Raw genomic sequence first — 22326 nt, forward strand, 5'->3', positions numbered from 1 at the left:
CCTGACCTGTTGTGATTGAAGTTAAAAGGTAAAAGAAAATAGTTTTCATGGTGCTGATGCATATCTGCTGCCGCGAGTCTTTCAATAATACATGCAGTGCTTAAAACAGGGTTATTCTGGTAAAAGTACGCTCGTCTCTAAGAACCTGGAAGTACATTCCCTCATGGGGAAAGCGGTTTTCATGCCCTGTATGTGATTCATGTTTGTCTTTTGGAGAGCTTATTTTGTCCTGCTTATCAACCATTTGTTTCTGGCGGATGTTTGCTTTTTTGTAAATGTCATCAGCACTCACTGGTTTACTGGAGAACAGACACTGTGACAGGCTGAATGCTATTCATCTCAGTCAGCCCCAGAACATATCATGCCCATAGGAACCAGTGATAATGCTTGAACCAACAATGCATCAAAAACACTGCATGTTTTCTCATGTCATGATCTGTTACATGACATATGTTTTACCTTTGTCTTGGATGTTTCACAACAGACTTCTTTCTAGGGTTCTTTGACACAGTTTCCTCCCTTAGAAGAAAGGCCTCTATGAATATTAAAGCTAAGGTAGGCAATGTTTTTATAAACACTTTATACTGTTAGGTTGAAACTGTCTTGATAGCAATCAATAATAGAAGTGTTCTCAGGACCAAAACATGTTTGTCTAAATGATAGGATGTTCTACCTGTCAACGTATGTCTTTCCATATTTCCCGCGCAGACATCATACGCCATCAGCGGGCTCCACGGGGCTCCATGCACAGTTGTAGGCTGCATCCGAAAACGCATACTTCCCTACAAAAGATGCATGTATTGTGACAAAAGAAGTATGTCCATTAAAGAGTAGGCAAAAAGTATCTCACCTACTACTTCCAGTGAGATTCTGAAGTGTGCTTACGACAGACACTTTACTACCCCATGAAGACACGGGAGAGGATTTATGAATGGCAGTGAAGTTCCTCCTTAACTGACGCTGGTAGGTCACGTGATAATGACAACATGGCGTATGTAGTATGTATGAATTACATTCATATTACACATATTCAAACTATTTAGAACATACTTTTTTAGCAGTCGTGAAGTAATTACTTTTTCAAAATAAGTACCTACTCAAGAGAGTATGTGATTTCGGACACAGCCAATGACAAACAGCAGCCACCTTTTACAGTTCCTCCTGAACCAAAACAATGAGCTTATGCTGCGTTCACGCCATGTCGTAACCGTAATTAAGAGATGGCAAACCGTGGTGTTGTACTCTGAGCTGTATACTTGCTTGGATTTATGCATTTCAATGGCGACACTATCAGCGGCGAAATGAATCTGCAGCAGTCACGTTGTACAGGTCAGTGCTCTTTAAAGGAGCATTGCGTAAGTTCTGAAATTTCTAACCGTTACTGACACTAGTGGCCGTTAGAGAAACTGCAGCCAGTCTCATGCTCGTTCTCGGTGCGCACGCTCGTAAGAGCACGACCACAGCAACCAGAGAGTTGCCGCAGTAACCACAGACAGCTCATCGAGATTCACCAGCATGTTTACAGAGGTAAGAAAAGTTACAGTACTGTAAGGTTATTATATAGCGGGTGTCTAGATTGTGCTGGAGGCTGGTCGCTTCTTTTCCGTCCGCAGAGTCCATTTGAAACACTACTGCTAGCGATTGCCGCTGCTTACTAATGGCTGCCGTACGGATGTAAGCCCAAGTAGACGAGAACACGCATGACGTCACATTTTGTGAATTTTCGCGCCAATTCGGACCCGACTCCTCCACACACAATTGAGCCTACAGGCTGATAGAGGCAACCGTGGTGGACAGTCAAGGTGTCATTCTTTCTATTACATTATGGTTGGCTCATAAATGTACAAATGAAAACTCTATCTTAAAGATTTTTAAAGTAAAAACCTACACATAGCCCCTTTAAGTGCTTTGACACATGATGTAGTTTAACGCTGTCTCACGTGACGCTTTGCTGTGTTTGAGATCATGTATTTTGAAGGTGGCGTGGCTTTGGAGACGCTCTGGGATCTTATGCTTTCGAAGCTAGCTTGCTATTGCTAGCCTCTCCGAAATTGCCTGCTCCAACTGTAATAGTTTGATTGAACTTTTTTACCCTTTAGCAGAAATGTCTCCAGAGAGTCAGTTTTTTTTTTCAGAGTCAAACTTTGTCAGGCAAAAATCAGAATGAACTTTTTGTCACCGTTGTTTTAGATACTACCTTTTCAAAGGTTCTGCTGGGACAGGTTTCCCTGCAGGTTGCTCAATCATGCATGTGGTCTGAGTGAACCATTAGCACGCTGTCACTCACTGCACGTAGAGCCCTTGTCCTGTTCTCAGGGAGCAGAGGCCCCATTCAACATTAATAAAATAACTTCCGCTTTTAGAAAAACACTCTCACACTAAGACGTTTTGCCGAGCCGTAAGAATTTGACCTTAACCCTGTCCGCTTGAAGATCTGAATCACGTCTGCATGCTAAATACAGGTTTGGAGTGGATCAATTCTTAATGGGCATGGAAATGTGGTGTCAGAAGTGGACCTCCTCTCCTCTGTATGGAGGGGGTCGTGGTGCCAACAGCGTGTGCTCTGTTGTGAAATGTAATGTTGTGGATATCTATCCCTGCCTCTTTGTTAATGTTGAATTAATGATTTTCGCCTCTCACCCCATCAAAAGTAGATGGTGGAAATGGCTTCGACTGACCCTGAATAATCAATTATATTAATGCAGGCCTGTGCTGGATATGAAGAGCATTTCTTTAAAAGGACGTAATCATCTGGCCTCAAGCCCCACTGTCGTTCTGTGTTTATGTGTGCGTGTTTCAAAATTGTCCCCAGAAGTTGGCTAAATCTGACAGTGTCCTTTTGGGGACATCTGGGGACGTTCTCATTTGGAAAAACAATTCATATATAAAATGGTGTTGTTGTTTTATTGAAAGAATGTAAAAAGATTTCTATGAGAAATCTGTTTAGGGTTTGGGTTAGTTTGTGGTCATTATTATTAACTTTATACAAAAGCAACAGATATCTATGATATGTTCTAATTTGGATAACGAATAAACGTGTGTTTAACATAGTTTAGGGGAAAATGTGTCCTGAAATTAGATACAGTAGCGTTTAAGAGTTGGGGGTCCGACTCAGAAATCCCTTATGCTAAGGTTGATTTTATTTGATAAAAAATACAATTAAAAACTAAAAATTGTAAAATAATATTACAATTTAAAATAACTGTTTTCTATTTGAATGTACTTTAAAATGTAATTTATTCCAGTAATGGCAAATCTGAATTTTCAGCATCATTACTCCAGTCTTCAGTCACATGATCCATGATCCTTTGCTGAATAAAAGTATTTTTCCCAAAAAAAAAATCTTACTGTCTCCAAATTTTTGAATGGTCAAGAAAATCTGACAAGCTTATTTGAAAAAAAAAAAAAAAAATTCAGTAATAAAATATTGTCAATAATGTCTAAAAATTTACATTTATGGGTTAGTCTGCAGTCATTATAATCAGATTTATGCAAAAACAACAGTATCAACATGTTGAGAACTGACTATTTGAAAGTCATGCTTTAAATCAAACAAAGCTTTCAATGTACTGATATCAATAGGTTTGTATAGGGTAGAGTTATGGTTACGGTTTAACAAATATTATCTCATTCATATAAAACTAGTTGTGTGTGTGTTTACTGGTTTGACCTACATTAGGTTTTAGGACACGCACCCTAAATTATAAGGACACACCGATGTCCTCATAATTCAAATAAATAAAAATATTAAATAAAAAACATTTTTTTTATTAAAATTGTAGACATGCAGAAAGTTTTCTGTGATGGGTTTAGGGGTAGATAGGGTTAGGGGGTAGAAAATGTCAGCTCAGTATAAAAACCATTATGCCTATGGAATGTCCTCACAATGAGGTGTGTGTGACCTGGTAAACCCTACATTATGGGTACAAAATGATCATACTAAGTGATGTTTTTTTGAAAATGTACAAATGCAGAAAGTTTTCTGTGATGGGTAGGGTTAGTCAGTGTAAGGGGATAGAATATACAGTTTGTGCAGTATAAAAATCATTGTCTATGGAAAGTCCACATAAAATGTGTCCGTGTGTGTGTGTTCTGATTTTACTGTTCATAACTGAAGAGATCCCATTACAGTGCAACAGCAAGCAAATAAAATCAATACAAATCATGGCAGAAAAGTTCGATCCTCATGTGCATTTTCATCAGTTTTATACCTGCAGTTTTATACCTTATATATATCTTTGTCCTCAGAATCTCGAGATGAATGCCAACACGGCAATCTGGAACACAGGCACGTCGCTCATCGCACATCTCACATCTCACGAACACTCTATGGATAGTCTCTGTCAAAACATCGTGAACAAAAGATTAATCACACAGTGAAATTTTGTGAGTCTAGTAAGAGAATGTGCCACCTGGTGGTCGGAAAGGTGACGCGCTATTTTCATTAAACTCCTCACCCTGTGACGCAAGTCTGCCGGTTTATGTTTTTTTTTTTTTCACTGGTGCTGAAGAAGAGTCCACTCCTTTCTTTCAGTTCTCAGACTAGAGCTGAGGAGACATTAACTGCCCTGTCGTCCTCGATAGTGGCAACATTTAAATTGTCTTATTTCCTGAGCGCAGTTGTGAGGTGATGTGGAGTGTGCAGAGACTGATGAACGAGCCTCGATATAAACTGTGTGACAACTATCTACACAACACACCAACAACACCGACGGAAAGATGCAGGTATGGACGTCTAGTCAGTTTTAATCTATCTAAATGGCATTATAAAGTTACAGTTAAACGTTTAAAATGAGTCAAAATAGTGTGTTGCATGACCGATACTTAAATGTGCCCAAAATGAACAGAACTGATATTTACGGTCGAAGAATTAAGTATGACATGGATAAAATAGAGCACTCGCTATGTTTGGTCTCCGTAAATGTTTTTCTTTGGGTTACGTTACGTCAATTAACTTATGTGGGTGGTATGAATATTACAGCTAATAGCGTCGGTGTTACAGCGCAGACACAGATTTAGTGTGTTCTTTATGTCGCATCATTATCTACGCCTCTTTCTCTCATTCTTAGCCTCATGTGAACTCCAAATGATTGCCTCAGTTACACTTTGTATCGTTAAACGTGAAGCTGAAGATGTGATTTTCGAGTGGATATGAATAATGCTGTGAAGAGCACCTGTGCATTGCATCAACAGGCTCCAGCCCACAGGGACTAAAATTCAAATAAATGCATGGCTTTTTAATATGCATTATGCGAGTTAAATTAAAAAAATTAAATCGAGTATATTTGACATTTTATGAGTTGCTGTACATCTTGTTTGATATTATATTTCCACTAATCTTTTTCCTCTTCAGATATTTTTTTCTTGGTTAAAAGGGTTATTTCACCCAAAAATGAAAATTCTGTCATTAATTACTCGCCCTCTTCATTTCGTTCCAAACCCGTAAGACTTTTGTTCATCTTCGGAACACAAATTTGAGAGCTTTCTGTCCCTCCATTGACAGCTACGCACCACTCTGATGCTTCAAAAAGTTCATAAAGAGATTGTAAAACTAATCCATATGAATTGAGCGGTTTAGTCCAAATTTTCTGAAGCGACTCGATCGCTTAATATGATGAACAGATTGAATTTAGGCTTTTATTCAAATATAAATGAACAAACCTCTTGCAGAAGCTCAAACGTGTTGCGTAACATGAGAATGAACCTTATTGGTTCTTGCGGAAGCTCAAACGTGCTGCGTAACACGACAATGAACCTCATTGGTTCTTGCGGAAGCTCAAACGTGCTTCGTAACACGACAATGAACATCATTGGTTCTTGCGGAAGCTCAAACGTGCTGTGTAACACGACAATGAACCTCATTGGTTCTTGCGGAAGCTCAAACGTGCTGCGTAACACGACAATGAACCTCATTGGTTCTTGCAGAAGCTCAAACGTGCTGCGTAACACGACAATGAACATCATTGGTTCTTGCGGAAGCTCAAACGTGCTGCGTAACACGACAATGAACCTCATTGGTTCTTGCGGAAGCTCAAACGTGCTGCGTAACACGACAATGAACATCATTGGTTCTTGCAGAAGCTCAAACGTGCTGCGTAACACGACAATGAACCTCATTGGTTCTTGCGGAAGCTCAAACGTGCTGCGTAACACGACAATGAACATCATTGGTTCTTGCGGAAGCTCAAACGTGCTGTGTAACACGACAATGAACCTCATTGGTTCTTGCGGAAGCTCAAACGTGCTGCGTAACACGACAATGAACCTCATTGGTTCTTGCAGAAGCTCAAACGTGCTGCGTAACACGACAATGAACATCATTGGTTCTTGCGGAAGCTCAAACGTGCTGCGTAACACGACAATGAACCTCATTGGTTCTTGCGGAAGCTCAAACGTGCTGCGTAACACGACAATGAACATCATTGGTTCTTGCAGAAGCTCAAACGTGCTGCGTAACACGACAATGAACATCATTGGTTCTTGCGGAAGCTCAAACGTGCTGCGTAACACGACAATGAACCTCATTGGTTCTTGCGGAAGCTCAAACGTGCTGCGTAACACGACAATGAACCTCATTGGTTCTTGCGGAAGCTCAAACGTGCTGCGTAACACGACAATGAACCTTATTGGTTCTTGCGGAAGCTCAAACGTGCTGCGTAACACGACAATGAACCTCATTGGTTCTTGCGGAAGCTCAAACGTGCTGCGTAACACGACAATGAACATCATTGGTTCTTGCGGAAGCTCAAACGTGCTGCGTAACACGACAATGAACCTCATTGGTTCTTGCGGAAGCTCAAACGTGCTGCGTAACACGACAATGAACATCATTGGTTCTTGCGGAATCTCAAACGTGCTGCGTAACACGACAATGAACATCATTGGTTCTTGCGGAATCTCAAATGTGCTGCGTAACACGACAATGAACCTCATTGGTTCTTGCGGAAGCTCAAACGTGCTGCGTAACACGACAATGAACCTTATTGGTTCTTGCGGAAGCTCAAACGTGCTGCGTAACACGACAATGAACCTCATTGGTTCTTGCGGAAGCTCAAACGTGCTGCGTAACACGACAATGAACCTCATTGGTTCTTGCGGAAGCTCAAACGTGCTGCGTAACACGACAATGAACATCATTGGTTCTTGCGGAAGCTCAAACGTGCTGCGTAACACGACAATGAACCTCATTGGTTCTTGCGGAAGCTCAAACGTGCTGCGTAACACGACAATGAACCTCATTGGTTCTTGCGGAATCTCAAATGTGCTGCGTAACACGACAATGAACCTCATTGGTTCTTGCGGAAGCTCAAACGTGCTGCGTAACACGACAATGAACCTTATTGGTTCTTGCGGAAGCTCAAACGTGCTGCGTAACACGACAATGAACCTTACTGGTTCTTGCGGAAACTCAAACGTGCTGCGTAACACGACAATGAACCTTATTGGTTCTTGCGGAAGCTCAAACGTGCTGCGTAACACGACAATGAACCTTATTGGTTCTTGCGGAAGCTCAAACGTGCTGCGTAACACGACAATGAACCTCACTGGTTCTCGCACATCAAGCGAAAATGCTTGAGCTTCCGTTTACAGCAACTGATGTGAGTTGATGAATGTTTATATGTGGATAAATGCCTACAGAAAAATTAAATCCATTTATCATATAAAGTAATTGTGTCTCTTCAGAAAATTTTGGACTACATCGCTCAATACATATGGATTCGTTTATGATCTCTTATGCACTTGAGTACTAGTTGCGTAGCTGTCAATGGAGGGACAGAAATCACTCAGATTTCATTAAAAAAAAGCGAAATCTTTTTTTCATTTGTGTTCAGAAGATGAAAGAAAGTCTTACGGGTTTGGAAAGACATTAGGGTGAGTAATTAATGACAGAATTTTCATTTTTGGGTGAACTATAGCTTTAAACTATTTGTTGTTAAACAGTGTTTTTTTTTGTTTTTTTTAAAACCTGCTTCAGAGGGGAATACAAGTTTTTACGACAATCAGTTTTTTTAAAACTCAGAGCTTGGGTGTTTTCTCTTCATGAGTGGGTTTCTCTTGTGAGTGGGAAGCATGACATGCAAAACCCGGAGTGGAGCTGGAGCCGAGTGATTATTACTAACCATTGTAACGGCTCCGATGCACTTACGTACACAGTTCCTGTCAGGCTTTCAGTCTGTAAATTGCTTTGTAGATGTTAAAATCCATAGTGGATGTATTGGCTTCTTGTGAAACTATTTTAGTTGGCACACTTGGCAGAGAAGAAATATACAAATTAACTGACCAGTTTTTGTCTGAAACATAAGTTGATTGGTATTAATTACTTTGTTGAAGTGTATAATTGGAGAACTGTTGTATAAACACAATGGAAATTTAGCATCAGATTAATTTCTGTGGTCCAATCTGTTATTTAAAATGAATGAAATGAAAATTCATCTTCAAGTTTCTAAATGTATGCATGTTATAGATCTTATTGTCAAGAGTTCATCTATGCATTTGTTGCTTTTTTCCCCAAATGTTTTAACCTCGTAATGTTTATGTCATAACTGTATCTTTCAGTGAAAACAGACTTTCTCTCTAGTGATGAATGCAGGATTTATCTAGTCATTTAGTCTATTTAAACTCCACCCCTGCAAGCTTGTGTTCAACTGCCTCCATTTTTGACCAATGGATGGAATTCCCACCCTAAATTTTTTTTCAATCCTTTACACTTAGATGTACGCCACAGTCCTGAAGAAAAGATCTGTCGATACTTCCGTTTCATTGCAACTTTAATAATAGCACAGCCGTGATTCCCTGCAGCCTTGTACCTACAGCATAATCACAGCCATGCTGATATTTAGCACAACAGCAATCTTGCTCATGTGATAGTGCTGAAATATTTTGTTCACCGAGGCCTTTTCCTCCCTTCTAAAATCTATTCCTCGATTAACCTCTTCGTGTCGTTTAACAGATTCAATTGAAGTGAATTGATTGCGCTTAGCTGGACGGAGAATAGGGGAGTTATTGAAGTGCCTGTGACTCAAGTTCCCTTGAGGCAATTTACTTTCGTGTCCATCACCCCCGTGAAAATTGATGCGTGGAGGTGCGATTGGAAGATTGCTGTCGCTATGTGTGATTACACCCGAGACAGTCAGTCTTCACACGTTTCCAGCATAGGAAAGTTGTATAGCTCTTCCAAAAAAAAAAAAAAAAAAAAAAAAAAGAAGAAGAAACAATTTAAGTCATTATATTATTTTAGGTTATTTCCTGTTTAAGCGCAGTAAGGCAATATTCTGTTCGTTGTAAAACAACACAGTTTGCTCAATAAAATGATGGCAACAAATTACATGTACTATATTTAGAATTCATTAAGTATCAGTCAGATCAGCTCCTTAAACATGAATAATTCTGCAAATCAACTGAGTGAAAGAAACACAATTTGTAATTGTAACTATAACATTTATACTGTGCTTGCTTATATTGTATTTTTCTATGTACAAGTGACTGAGAGCCAAGTGTTTGGTGTCTATTGACTACATCACATGGACCCTCACCACATAAACTCATGTAATAAAAAGCATTCATTTAATACTTTAAAATACTCACTGACCTCAATACTTGTTTTGTGAAAGGTGTACAAGATTAACAATCTACTAATTGTTCATTGTGGAACAAATCCATTCTGGCAACATGTTACTAAACATGACAATAAACTCAACAACAACAGAAATTAAAACTCACACAATGCAATCATATTTGTTCATACTACAGTGCATACTAGGAGGACAGCAAATGGTCTGAACTACAAAACTATTGCAGGAAACTAGATTGTGAGCAAAGGGAACATTTAGTTAGGCAATTCTGATAAATTCAAGATGGATTATTCACATTATTTTGGATTTAGTGAATGATTATACTTAGTAGTTGTTAGTGAACAACTTTTCATGAAATCCACAGAATCCATTTCACAGCCTGAACGATTAACTCGACTGAAAAATCAGTGTTGGGTGTTTAAACAAGTGTGGTATATCACTGTTTCTAGTGTTACACTCCTTAAGAGAATTGATTTTGGAAAGCTGTTTAGTATTTGATGTTGCCAACTTCTCTGACTGATATTACATTACCCCTGTCCATGGTGCTGAAACATGTAGTTTGTTTCTTTTACAGATGTGACTACGCTTCTGCTGTAATACATGCAATTTAAGGATTGTAATGTGAGTCCAGGTGCAGCCCCGTAATTTTATGCTGGTGGAGAGGAGTGAGATGCTTCACTCGGCTGCCATGACAACAGGACTTATCTTTGTTACTTGGCTCTTGTATACAAGCGCACGAGGCAATCCCATTGTGTCGGTGCCGGAGGGTGGGGAGAAAGAGCGTTTGGAGCGCGTTCTGACCCAGGCCAAGGAGGGTGCGCTGAGCCCCAGTGCAAGGCAGCGTTTGGAGGAGTTGAGTAATCTTGAATTGGAGGGGATCAAGGGCGTGAACAGATCCAGTGCTATCAGGGCCCGACCCAACTCGAGCCCCTTGAGACGAGGGTCCAAACTGCAGGGTAAGACCCTCGAAGCCTGGAGTGAGCAAGAATCACTCAAGCAAACTGAAGAGGCTCCTACGGAAGAGGCCAACGTCTCCCTCGATGCGACCGATGAGTACGCGTATCCCGATTACAGGGGTAAGGGCTGCATGGATGAGACAGGGTTTGTGTTCGCCATCGGGGAGAAATTCACCCCGGGACCCTCCACCTGCCCCTGCTTGTGTACAGATGAAGGTCCTCTGTGCGCCCAACCAGAGTGTCCAAAACTTCATCCACGTTGCCTGCGTGTTGACACCAGCCAGTGCTGCCCGCAGTGCAAAGAGAAGAAAAACTACTGTGAATTTCGAGGAAAGGTCTACTCATCTCTGGAGGAGTTTAAGGTTAGAGCAACACATTAAATGATTCATTATCCATTCCAGATCCCATCTTTTATCTGTATTCAACAGGAATGTCAGGAATGCTAAAGTAACCTTTATTTAATGGCAGATTATGTGAAGACTTTGAGTTTAGATCTTCACCCTTGTGAATCTGTTCATTATTGAGTGGAATCGAATTTCTGTGGTCCGGTGAAGTTTTCTGTCCAATTAATGAAATCTAATGTGTGCTCATCATGTCTTGATTATGAATTGACTCCAGCAGGCCAAAAATTTGATTTCGAAATTGCACTTTTTTATTCATTTTTAATCCATCACTCTTTCTCAGCCTGAGCCTTTCCCCCGGGAAGAGGCTCGCAATAAGATAAAATGCAGGTTTTTCCTGCATTTCATGCTGTGAATGTGTGAAGAGTTCAATTATTATGCGAAACTAATGGTGACTTATCTTGCTTAGGCAGTGTTATGTAAGAGAAGACAGGTCTTTTTTCCTGTAGGCCCTATTATGATGCTCTCTAATTTTGCCTTCGGTGGAAAAACGCTTGTCATCAGCTTCAGAGTTAGCAGCAGGTGCACGAATGATTCTTTTTGAACTGCATGTGTCTCACAAAGCCATTAGCTGCTTCTACAGCTTATGCTCTTGATTTAATTTTCATTGGTTCCTCCTCCTGTGTCATTGGAGTCCTTATCCAAAGCACCTGAGCTTTATGGTAAGCAGTGAGATTTATTAATGCAGAAGTCAGCATAAGTGCTTTTCACAAAGAGTGGTAATGATGACCAAGCACTGAATTTATTGGTTCTGCTCAACTGTACCTAATGCATATGCAGACTGCATAGGTTACAATTAAACCCTCTGCAGAATGAAATGAGTCCGGTATCATATCTGTTTAGTCCCACAATGTGGGCTTCTCAGTGGGAGCTGCTTTTCAATTTTAGAATTGTGAAATTTTATTTTCCATCACAATTGGACGTGACACATTGTCTTCTGTTTGATTTGTTAAAGATTGTCTCAGGAGATGCATTGTGGATCTGGATCTTTTGGATCTGGATCAGTAAGGTTCTTTTCACAGAAAATGCTAATGCCAGAAAAGTCATTTGTACTTTATGCTTGGTAGAAGAGAAGAAGCAGTGAGCAGAACTGATCGGTTTGTTCATATATATACAGAATGTGATTTCTGGGACATCTGTAGAGTCACATGAATGCTTCAGAAATCCACTGTGTGACGAGACTCTGAATTTATCACATGAATACAGTTCAGTTTAGGTTCATAAAATGCACATGGACACTTTTGGTGCCTTGCATTTTTAAAAAACAAAACTGTTTTTGAACTCGCTAGATTATATTTGTCTTTTAACAATGTCCAAAAGTTTATATACATGAACCACAGCAGAATTGAGTCATTTCTCTTGTTTTCCCTGAAGCATAATTTTCACCACATCTGAAATCACTTTTCAGTGATGGAAATGACATTTTAAACATTTATGGAATAAAATGGCAGACTCTTTTTCTTACTAAGGCTAATTTCATTGACTCTATTTATGCATTTGCATAAAAAGCAAGCTATCAAAAATAATTACTTACATATTTTTGCACACTTTGTCCATATCATTTTCACTTAAGTTGTATTTTGTCAAATTATAAGCACTTTACAATATAGTCCAATTAGTTACCATTAGTTAATGAGCCATACATTTGTTACAGTAAATGACAATACAACTGTTCATGTTAGCTCAGGTCCATTAAATAATATTATACTATGGGTCTGTTAAAGGCTTGAATCTGATTGGTTGACGAACTTTCTAAGGTGTGTAATTATTTTCACGGAAAAGCAATAAATATAGTAAACAATAAGTTAAAAACAAATCCGCTTCGCTTCGTTTCCGCATTATTTTCTTATAATTCAATGGCCCGTCGTCAATTATTCCTTAACAGATGCAACTTTTAATAATGTATTAGTAAATGTTGAAATTGACATTAGTTAAGATGAATTAGAAGTATTTGTAATTGTTAGCTCATATTAAAAGTGTTACCAAACATTTAAAAATAGAAATGGTTCATATTTTACACTTTTTTTTTTTTAGATGATCGTAGTTTTAATTTTTTGAAAGTCTGTGTCTACATAATAAAATCTATTTATTAAAGGCATTTGAAAAATAGCAAATGTAAATTAAGGCATGGTCAAAAAGTTTCCAAGACAGTTTTAATGTGACCTTTTTAAAAGTTTGAATAAAAAATTAACCCTTGGGACATAAAAGTGCCTGTAGCTGAAGAATCACTCAAATAAAGGAGACAGGTATTGATATTCATTCATAATGAATGGGCTCGAGGGTAAGACATGACTCAGAGTTCCCCATGGACATAAATATGGAAAGAAAGGAAGGGAGATGAGCGATGCCAGAGGTATTGCCAGAAGGAAGTCGGTAAGCATTGTTAATATACTCCAAGATTGGCAGAAATGAAGCATGCTCATCAATTAAATTGAACACTCATCAGTTCCTTCAAAGAAGCACTCTCTTGTTTTTCTTGCTCTGATGATTGAACCTCATATCAATCCTAAAAGTATTATAAATGCTGCAACATAGGGTTTTTGTTTCTTGTCTGGTATGTTTCTAGGTGTCTCCGTGCGAGAAGTGCCGTTGTGAGGCCAGTGGAGAGGTTCTTTGTTCTGTGTCCGCTTGCCCACAGACAGAGTGTGTTGATCCAGAATATGAGCCTGAGCAGTGCTGCCCGGTGTGTAAGAGCGGTAAGTAGTCGTGTTCTTCCAGCCTTTCTCTCTTTCTCTGATTCTCCTCCTCACAGCTTTCAAAACGCAATCCCCTGAACTGCAGAACCCCTGTTGTGTCCCCCAAGAGCGAGCGAGTTAGGTTAGAATCGCATCTGTAAAATGACCACTGAGACTCCTGTCCACTACATCCAATTACCACACCATGAAGAAAATTTGCAGAAAGCATGCACAGAGAAGCAGATCTCCCCACCTCTTGTATGCCTTACGTGCGGATCCATCTCATTGTTCTATAACAGCCAGGTTACCATCAGTGAGGTGATGCAAACCCAAAGATATTATATTTGTCTGCAGGCCTTTGTTTAAGATAGTTGCAGAGATGCATTATTCAGACAGCAATAGCACTAATGAACCTGCAAAGTTGCTCTGCTTGTTTCCAGGAGGTGAGGTGATTAGCACAGGCAGGTGTTTCGGTTGCAGTCTGCTTTCTCCAGCCCTAGGGCGCAGATGATTAAACTTTTACGCATGTTTTTTTCCCTCCATTTGGCTGGAAACACAGAAGTATAAGGTACATAAATGTACTTTCTCGTCAAAGCGCCCGCCGCGGAGAAGGAAGAATTTTCAAAGCCACTCTACATGAAAAGCACCCTTTGCATGGCGGCCTTTTTTTTTTTTTTTTTTAGTTCTGTTACAAAACCTAGTGAGCTGCCTACAGAAGCAGCAAGTTTAAGAGATATTGGGCTCGCTCCCGACAAGAAGGCTGTTCCACAAGGAATCTGAGATACCTTCTTTTGGCCGAATTCTTAGGTAGTTTATTATGTGTTGCAGAGAAGGCAATGCAGTGGCTGGATCCAAAATCGCATACTTCCCTTCTATTTAGTCGGCAAAAAACAGAATGTGACTAGTACCTCAGAATTCACAAAAGAGTAGGTAAAAATACCGGGGTGAGCTATCCCATGAGGCCACAGGAGAGGATTTGTAAATGGCAGTGAAGCGACGCACCTGACGCTGGTAGGTCACATGAGAAGGACAACATGACGAATGCAGTATGTCCGGATTATATTCACTCTACACTAGGGGTGTAACGGTACACAAAAATCACGGTTCGGTACGTACCTCGGTTTTAAAGTCACGGTTCGGTTTATTTTCGGTACAGTAAGGGAAAGAAATGCAAACATTAAACTGCAGGTTGTTTATTACTATAAACTTTTTTTTAACAATTTGTTTACACTTTTTTAAACACTTTTTAATAAAATATAATAAAATAGATATAAAAAAAAAAAAAAAGAATAAGAAATAAAATACTGCTGCAAAGTTCTCCACTAAATAAAATACTCTCAGTCTCAAACCAATATCACATAATAAGATATAATGAGAAATATAAATAAATAACTATGATTACAGTGCAGCATTACCAATCCCAGCTTGTAGGCCTGCTCATATTTAAAAATTAAGGCTGGGAATCGATAAAAAAAAAAAAGAACTAATTAATTGCACAATTTGCTGTAATTAATTGCAATTCCTCCAAGCTTGTAATCATCAATAATTAAACTTATAATCACCTAATTAAATGAAACACGGGGAAAAAAGGAACAGAAAATAGCCCTATATTAAAATAATATTAAACATAAATATATCAATGTATTATTATTTTTCAATAATCAATCAACATAATCAATTTAAGAAATTTTTTTTTTTTTCACTTTTTTAATAATTATCAAAATAAAATATAGTCCAAAGCTATTATTACCAGAGCTTGTGATCAGAGCAGGTCATTTTACCATTTTTGCCAGCATAACTAAACCAGCTCAGCAAACAGAAGTGTACTACTGAGAAATTTCACCTGTTTTGGGTGTTTTGAGTGTTTGGGCCTTAACGTTAATTAATGTTAACGACAGAGCAGAACGCGCAGCGCAAACACGGACTCGAACATTGAGCAGAGAGCGCAGCGGGCCGACACACACACACACACACACACACACACACACACACACACACACACACACACACACGAAACGGAGAGTGCGGCGGCGCACACGGAGCGGAAAAGCTTTTTTTCGCCCTGCAGTCTATTTTATTGGTTTAGGTTACAGTGACGACGGATAAAACACTGGTAAAACATTAGAATCAGCTGCAGGGCGGGATTTGCGCTGAACGCGGAGACTTCCGCCACTTAATATGTTCGTGTAGAAACACGAAAATGTACCTATGTTCCGCACACAAAATATTGCATGCAGTCATTCGGTACACACGTGCACCGAACCGAAAGCCCTGTACCGAAACGGTTCGGTACGAATACACGTACCGTTACACCCCTACTCTACACACATTCATACTATACAAAACATACTTTTTTAGTGGTCGCAAAGTAATTACTTATTCAAAATAAGTACATACTCAAGAGAGCGAACTTGGCAACAAAAACAATCCAAGATGGTGGACGAGGTAAAGAAATGTTGATTATCAATAAACCTGTTCAAAATGTTCATTTAATACTGAAAAAGTATTGATAAAACTCTTTACAGTAAGATATCATTCATTAACATTATTTAATGTATTGAGTATCATAATCAAGATTAAGGCTGTATTTATTCGATCAAACATACAGTAATTACAGTAATATTGTGAAATATTTTTACAATTTAAAATAACCGTTTTCTATTTGAATAGGCCTATATTTTAAAATGTAATTTATTCCTGTGATGGCAAAGATGAATTTTCAGCATCATTACTCCAGTATTCAGCAGAAATCATTATAGCTAATATGCTGATATGGTGCTCAAGATTTTTTTTTATTATTATTATCAATGGTGAAAACAGTTGTGTTGGTTAATATTATTGTGGAATAGAAAAGTGCAAAAGCATTTATTTGAATAGTCTTTACTGTTACTTTTTTGCATTCCTTGTTGAATAAAAGTACTATTTACTTGAAAAAAAATTTAAATGGTAGTGTACAGTAATGATCTGTTCATTCATGTCCATTCATAATACATGAGCTAATGCTAATTTATGCATTTTGAAATGTAAAGACGTATTAGAAGTTAGAAATCAACATTAACCTTGATTAAGACATATTGTAAAAGTATTGTTCATCAATACTTAATGATACCTAATGCTTTAGCTAATGTATCCTTTTTATAAAGTACAGGTAAAATATAGTTACATGTTAGCGTCAAACTATTGAAATCAATTGAAAGTCGATTGAGGAACCCCATTTGTGTGGTCTGTTATATGACAGTTTAGATGCTGTCTTGAAAGGCTGCTGCCTATGTAGGCAGTAGACAGAGATGCGACTCACTGGGATTCTGAACAGACCTTTTGTCTGCCTTGTGCGTGCTGTTGTTCTCTTTTTGGCCAGAGGAGTGTTTTTCAGGAGGGGGGAGGAAAGAAAAGCTGTGACCTCAGGTTAGTGTGTGAGCTTTCTGTGATTGGAACACATTACAATGTCTTGGGAGAAGTTTTCTGATTCAGTGTGGGTTATATAGAGCTGTTTGAGATGCTTTTAGACAGCATGTCCAAGACTGTTGCTTCTTGTGTACGCCTGGATCCTGATCTAATATGGCACCGGCAGCCACGCTGCCTCCTTCAGCAGAAAAGAAATGATGACTTGGTAAATGGATCTCTGACTCTGCAGCTAAAAACTCAGCGTAGTGTGGACAAAGGGGGAGGGGTGATGTGGGCCAATTATTTTAAAGAGCACACATGTTTAAATGAATCATCTTGGCATTTGCTGAGATGCTTCCAAGACTCCCTGATCAAATGTCTCAGTTGGTGTTTGGGTGTGAGATGGAATCCAGGAAACAAAAGCGGGCCAATTTCATCAAGTCGTGCCGTTGTGAATTCAAACAGCTTTACAAATGTATGTGCACACTCAAGCAGTCAAGCTGTATGATTTTATGATGGATTGGAAACATTTTTGTTCAACGCACAAGATTACAGCCGCCTAGTGATTTCACAGCGCGGCATAATACTGCGACGCGGCTCAGCTCCGTCACGCTTGCCAGGTAGTCTGCAATTTGATTTCATCTCGGAATTGTTGCGTTAGATAAAATCAGTCTAATACTCTTTTTGTGCTTCCTGTGGTTCTTGTGCATATCTTGTGGGGGTGGATCACAGAGTTGCGAGTGTGATCACGATTTCAACCGAGGGGGACAACCTGTAGGCAGAAACCTGCACCGGGGCCCCGTATACCCCAGCTATGGCACCTCTTATTTGCTGCAAATGTGTGAGGTACAAAGACTCCCAACGCAGATGCAGTGCAAGAAGCAGATGCTCTGACCCCATGAGATTTGCACTCTTCAAAAGTAAGACTTCAAAGCGTCGTGCGGTGACACCGTAGGATGGGTGCCGGCTGTGATTCTAACTTTGCTTCTGATGGGGATAATAATCACATACACAAACTTAACGATGAGAGAACATCAAGGAGGTCCGTTGATGTTCTCAGTGACTGGCACTGGAGCCCCCCAGAAGTACGTGATTAAAAAAAAAATATTCTGTCTATAGAACCAACCAATTTAGCCGGAATAGCCATGACTGATCACTCTGGAGCCAAAATTACATTATGGCAATGATGATTGGCTTATGGCTGCACAAGAACACCAGGGTCGTGCGACATTTGGAATTCCTCAATTTGAATTCAATTGGTGTAGAAAACAGGTTGCATAATTGCAATTTGTTTGTAAGAATGTAGAATACAAATTAATTCATATGAAAATGAAAGATTGTTATGACCAGCTTTGAATAATAACTTGTCAAAGCCTTGAGTTTAAAAAAAAAAAAAATTAATTTGAAGGTTTACTGGCAAAAGGGAGGGAGGGGAGGCAGATGGATGGATGGATGTTCAAAAGTTTCAGGTCAGTAAGAATTCTTAAATACTTTTATTCAGCAAGGATGCATTAAATTGATCAAAATTGACAGTTAAGACATTTATAATGTTAAAAAAGATTTCTGTTAGAAATAAAGACTGTTTTACTTTTTGTTAATCAGAGAATCCTGAAAGAAAATGTATCATTGTTTCCACAAAAAGAATTTAAGCAAAAATTGAAAATAAAAAAATGAATGCACCAAACCAGCATATAATGATTTCTAAAGGATCACTGAAGACTGGAGAAATTGCCGAAAATTCAGCTTTGACATCACAGGAATAAATTACACTGAACAAAATTATAAACGCAACACTTTTGTTTTTGCCCACATTTTTCATGAGCTGAACTCAAAGATCTAAGACTTTTTCTATGTACACAAAAGGCCTATTTCTCTCAAATATTGTTCACAAATCTGTCTAAATCGGTGTTAGTGAGCACTTCTCCTTTGCCAAGATAATCCATCCACCTCACAGGTGTGGCATATCAAGATGCTGATTAGACAGCATGATTATTGCACAGGTGTGCCTTAGGCTGGCCACAAAAAAAGGCCACTCTAAAATGTGCAGTTTTACTGTATTGCAAACCGATTGTTGCTGCAGCTGTCTGGGTGGCTGGTATCAGACGATCTTGGAGGTGAAGATTCTGGATGTGGAGGTCCTGGGCTGGTGTGGTTACACATGGTCTGCGGTTGTGAGGCCGGTTGGATGTACTGCCAAATTCTCTGAAATGCCTTTGGACACGGCTTATGGTAGAGAAATGAACATTCAATTCAAGGGCAACAGCTCTGGTGGACATTCCAGTCTGCATGAATTAATGTGTTTGGGATGCTCTGGATCGGCATATACGACAGCGCATTCCAGGTCCTGCCAATATCCCGCAACTTCGCACAGCCATTGAAGAGGAGTGGACCAACATTCCACAGGCCACAATCAACAACTTTTTTTTATATAAACATTTTTGAGCTTGGTCAACATAAGTCACCACGAGAGAGAGAGAGAGAGAGAGAGAGAGAGAGAGAGAGAGAGAGAGAGACATTGATTCTATCTCTATATCTATCCTGAAAATTAGATCCCAAAACCTTCACTAGCACCTATCCTAAACTGTGATGTCAAAGGCAACAGATGGATATAAATGCAGTTCACACTTTTAAGAGTCAGGCACAGTAATGTACTGAAATATTAGTGCTATAAGTTTCTTTCAACAGAATGCACAGCTAATTTTCAAATGGCTTTAGCAGCAGTTAATGTATCTAAAAGAAGGGGCTAAAGGAGCCGTGCTAACCAGCTAAAACTCCTCACCCTCCCCATTCCCCCTTCCCCCTTGATCAATACAGAAACTTTCCAACTTTCTGTGCAAGTGACTTGTCCAATAAATCAGAAGGAGAATGATTATTTAATTGGTACCATTAAGAGTCAATTACCATCTGATTGACTACGCCTTTGTATGAAAGACCGGCCCTTTGAGAAAAATGTGGTGTCTAAGGGATGAAATGATAATAGCTGAAGAAGAAATGGGGGCTGTCGTCTTCATTTTGGTTGGCAGACTTGACACTGAATGGGAAAGCAGTGAGGAGAATCGATTTCTAAATGGGTTGCAAGCATTTCTCTCATAATCATAATCTTGTGCTCGGTTCACGCTTACCACGCCATACCCAGAAGGGGCTACAAAAGCCTCCCCCTCCAACTGTTTTAGCTCAGGTCACAGAAACCACACCATTCAAAGGACGTAAATGCTTGTAATTTGTTCGGTCATTAGAACGCCTCATCACTGAGCTGATTCATCCGTGGCCAGCATCAGCAGCTTGCAGAAAATGTGGTAAACACAGTGCAAGGCCACCTAAACCTCCAAGACAGTGGAGCACATTTCATCCCATTAGCCACAGTTTCATTAATTTTAAGTGGTTGTTAACACATGAAAAGCACAAAGGGTCTGTAAAGCAGTCATGAGTGCTGATATCTCAATGTGTTGCTCATGAAGAGCAGAGGCAAGCACCTCTTTCTTAGCTGCTGAATGAAGTATTATGTTCCTGTGCAGCGCACTGCCTGGGTCTGTTGTAGGAAGAGTATGCTGGGAGACACTTGAGGAAGTGCCATGGGGGGAGATGAAAGTGAACGCTATTGCTAATATCCACCCCAGGCAGTTGTTCATGAATATCAAAGAACATCTGCGAGCAGCAGCAATGTTGGGACTCAAAAAGAAAGGGGGAAAAAAAACATTCGGATTCAGTCACAGCACTCTGCGTTCTTTTCATTCACTGAGGGACTGTCAGTAAATAAGAAACTTGGCATTGAGTGATTTTTCTGAGTGCTTTTTGCTGCTTTAAGATTCAGAGAGAAAGCTGCACCAATATCTCAAACTCCTAAAGTTACAAGACCCTCTTTTAGGAAAGAGTAACTGTTCTGTCATCAAAGAATACTTGTCATAATTATCCCCATCTGATCATGAAAAGACCAAGGCTGTATCCGAAATCACCCCCCTATACCCTTAAATAGGGCACTATTCGAGGGGACAGCCATTTGTAGTGGTGTCCGAAGCCATAGTGGACGTTATTGAGTGCACTCATTCAATCCCGCAATGCAATATCGAATGCACAACCGTTGTACCCTTAACGCTAGAGAATATCCATAATGCACTGTGACCGTCGCGTCTAATGAATTACCTTATTTTGCCAGAAGATGGCACCCGCAGCTGAATCATCCATCCATTCATTTTCTAAACTGCTGGTCCAATGTGGCTACAGCGTAATATCATACAGGTATAAATTCCTTTTTTACTTGAGTATTAAATTGTTTAATTAAGGTTTAAACATGCTAGTTTCCTTTACAGAGTTCAAGATACATCTTTTCATCATACTACTGGCGCTGTTAGTTTGCCAAGTTTAAAATGATTATTAAACAGCAAGGACAAACTCAGTGTATGAATTCACTCACTTGTTTTCATTCACTCATTCAAGTGGACTATAGTAGTGGAGTAATTTAGGGAATAGTGAATGAGGGTATACTGTGGGGGACACATTTTGAACACAGCCCCTGTTACTTTCATTTATCTCGTTAAATTTGAATATAAGATCGGATTTATATCTGTTTTGCGGAGACGCATTATATGGACAAGTGTAAATGGAACCGATTTAACAAATTAAATATCCGATCAGTGAAAACACATGAAGTGATCAGGTGTAAACAGACCCAAAGAGAGAAAGTTTTTGAAAAGTGGATGACCAATGACCATACACAATTATGTAAAATATATATTTTTTTTTATTTAATGAACACCTACTGGTATAAGGATATAGCCAGAAGAAAGAATCAGCAAACAGATCAGTGAATGAATCTGAACAAATCTTTTTAAGAAACAGACTCAAAAGAGTGATTGCTGTGGTGAATCAAAATCCCTACTAATAGCTTGCATGTGTTACAAAAAGGAATAGATGCTTTTTATTTCCTCTGAAGCCCTTTCCTTTTTGTCGACCTCCTCTCATGTGGGCCATTGCCTTGGCAACATGCAGGGAAACAAGCCCTCTTCTTGAAGGGCTCTGACACTCGGGTCACTGCTAATCTGAGGAGGTTGCAATAAACATTTTGAGCATGAGCCGAAAGCCCTGAAAATCTACGGTGCTGGGAGCAGAAAGGGATCACTTGCATTTTCAAGAAGAAAAAAAATGGGAGAGGGAGAAATATTCATGGTGGCTTAAGAGAGGGCCCCAGAAATCACTTTCAGGCCTCAGCTCATCTTAAATACTTCTTTTTTTCTTCCTCTGCAGAAATGTTCACCCGGATTTGTTGCGCTGATGGTTTTATCCGTTTGTAATGGGGCTTGATTCTCTGTGATACTGAAGGAGAGAAGTAGAGGACAGTGAA

The 22326-nt window shown here is 39.4% G+C and overlaps 2 protein-coding genes across 4 annotated transcripts in view; one reads left to right on the top strand and one right to left on the bottom strand.

The window, feature by feature from the left end:
• Nucleotides 1–4282, bottom strand: part of mocos (molybdenum cofactor sulfurase) — a 33798-nt gene extending 29516 nt beyond the window's left edge. Inside the window, exons 1-2 of one of the 3 annotated variants that reach the window (XM_079855918.1) lie at nucleotides 4226–4282; nucleotides 674–782 (exon numbers count right to left, since the gene is read on the bottom strand). In XM_079855918.1, the coding sequence (XP_079712044.1) occupies nucleotides 674–776 (103 nt within the window). In that variant the 5' untranslated portion in view covers nucleotides 777–782; nucleotides 4226–4282. Of the gene's footprint in view, nucleotides 1–673; nucleotides 783–850; nucleotides 921–1097; nucleotides 1114–4225 lie in introns of those variants that run through there. The other 2 variants (XM_079855920.1, XM_079855919.1) reach the window with 2 other exon arrangements.
• A 257-nt stretch (nucleotides 4283–4539) lies between these two features.
• vwc2 (von Willebrand factor C domain containing 2) overlaps nucleotides 4540–22326 on the top strand; it is a 28006-nt gene continuing 10219 nt past the window's right edge. Inside the window, exons 1-3 of the mRNA XM_079855928.1 lie at nucleotides 4540–4725; nucleotides 10147–10890; nucleotides 13496–13625. Of these exons, the coding sequence (XP_079712054.1) occupies nucleotides 10222–10890; nucleotides 13496–13625 (799 nt within the window). The 5' untranslated portion in view covers nucleotides 4540–4725; nucleotides 10147–10221. The remainder of the gene's footprint in view (nucleotides 4726–10146; nucleotides 10891–13495; nucleotides 13626–22326) is intronic.

This window comes from Squalius cephalus, assembly GCF_949319135.1.
Source record: "Squalius cephalus genome assembly, chromosome: 21".
Taxonomy (NCBI): domain Eukaryota; kingdom Metazoa; phylum Chordata; class Actinopteri; order Cypriniformes; family Leuciscidae; genus Squalius; species Squalius cephalus.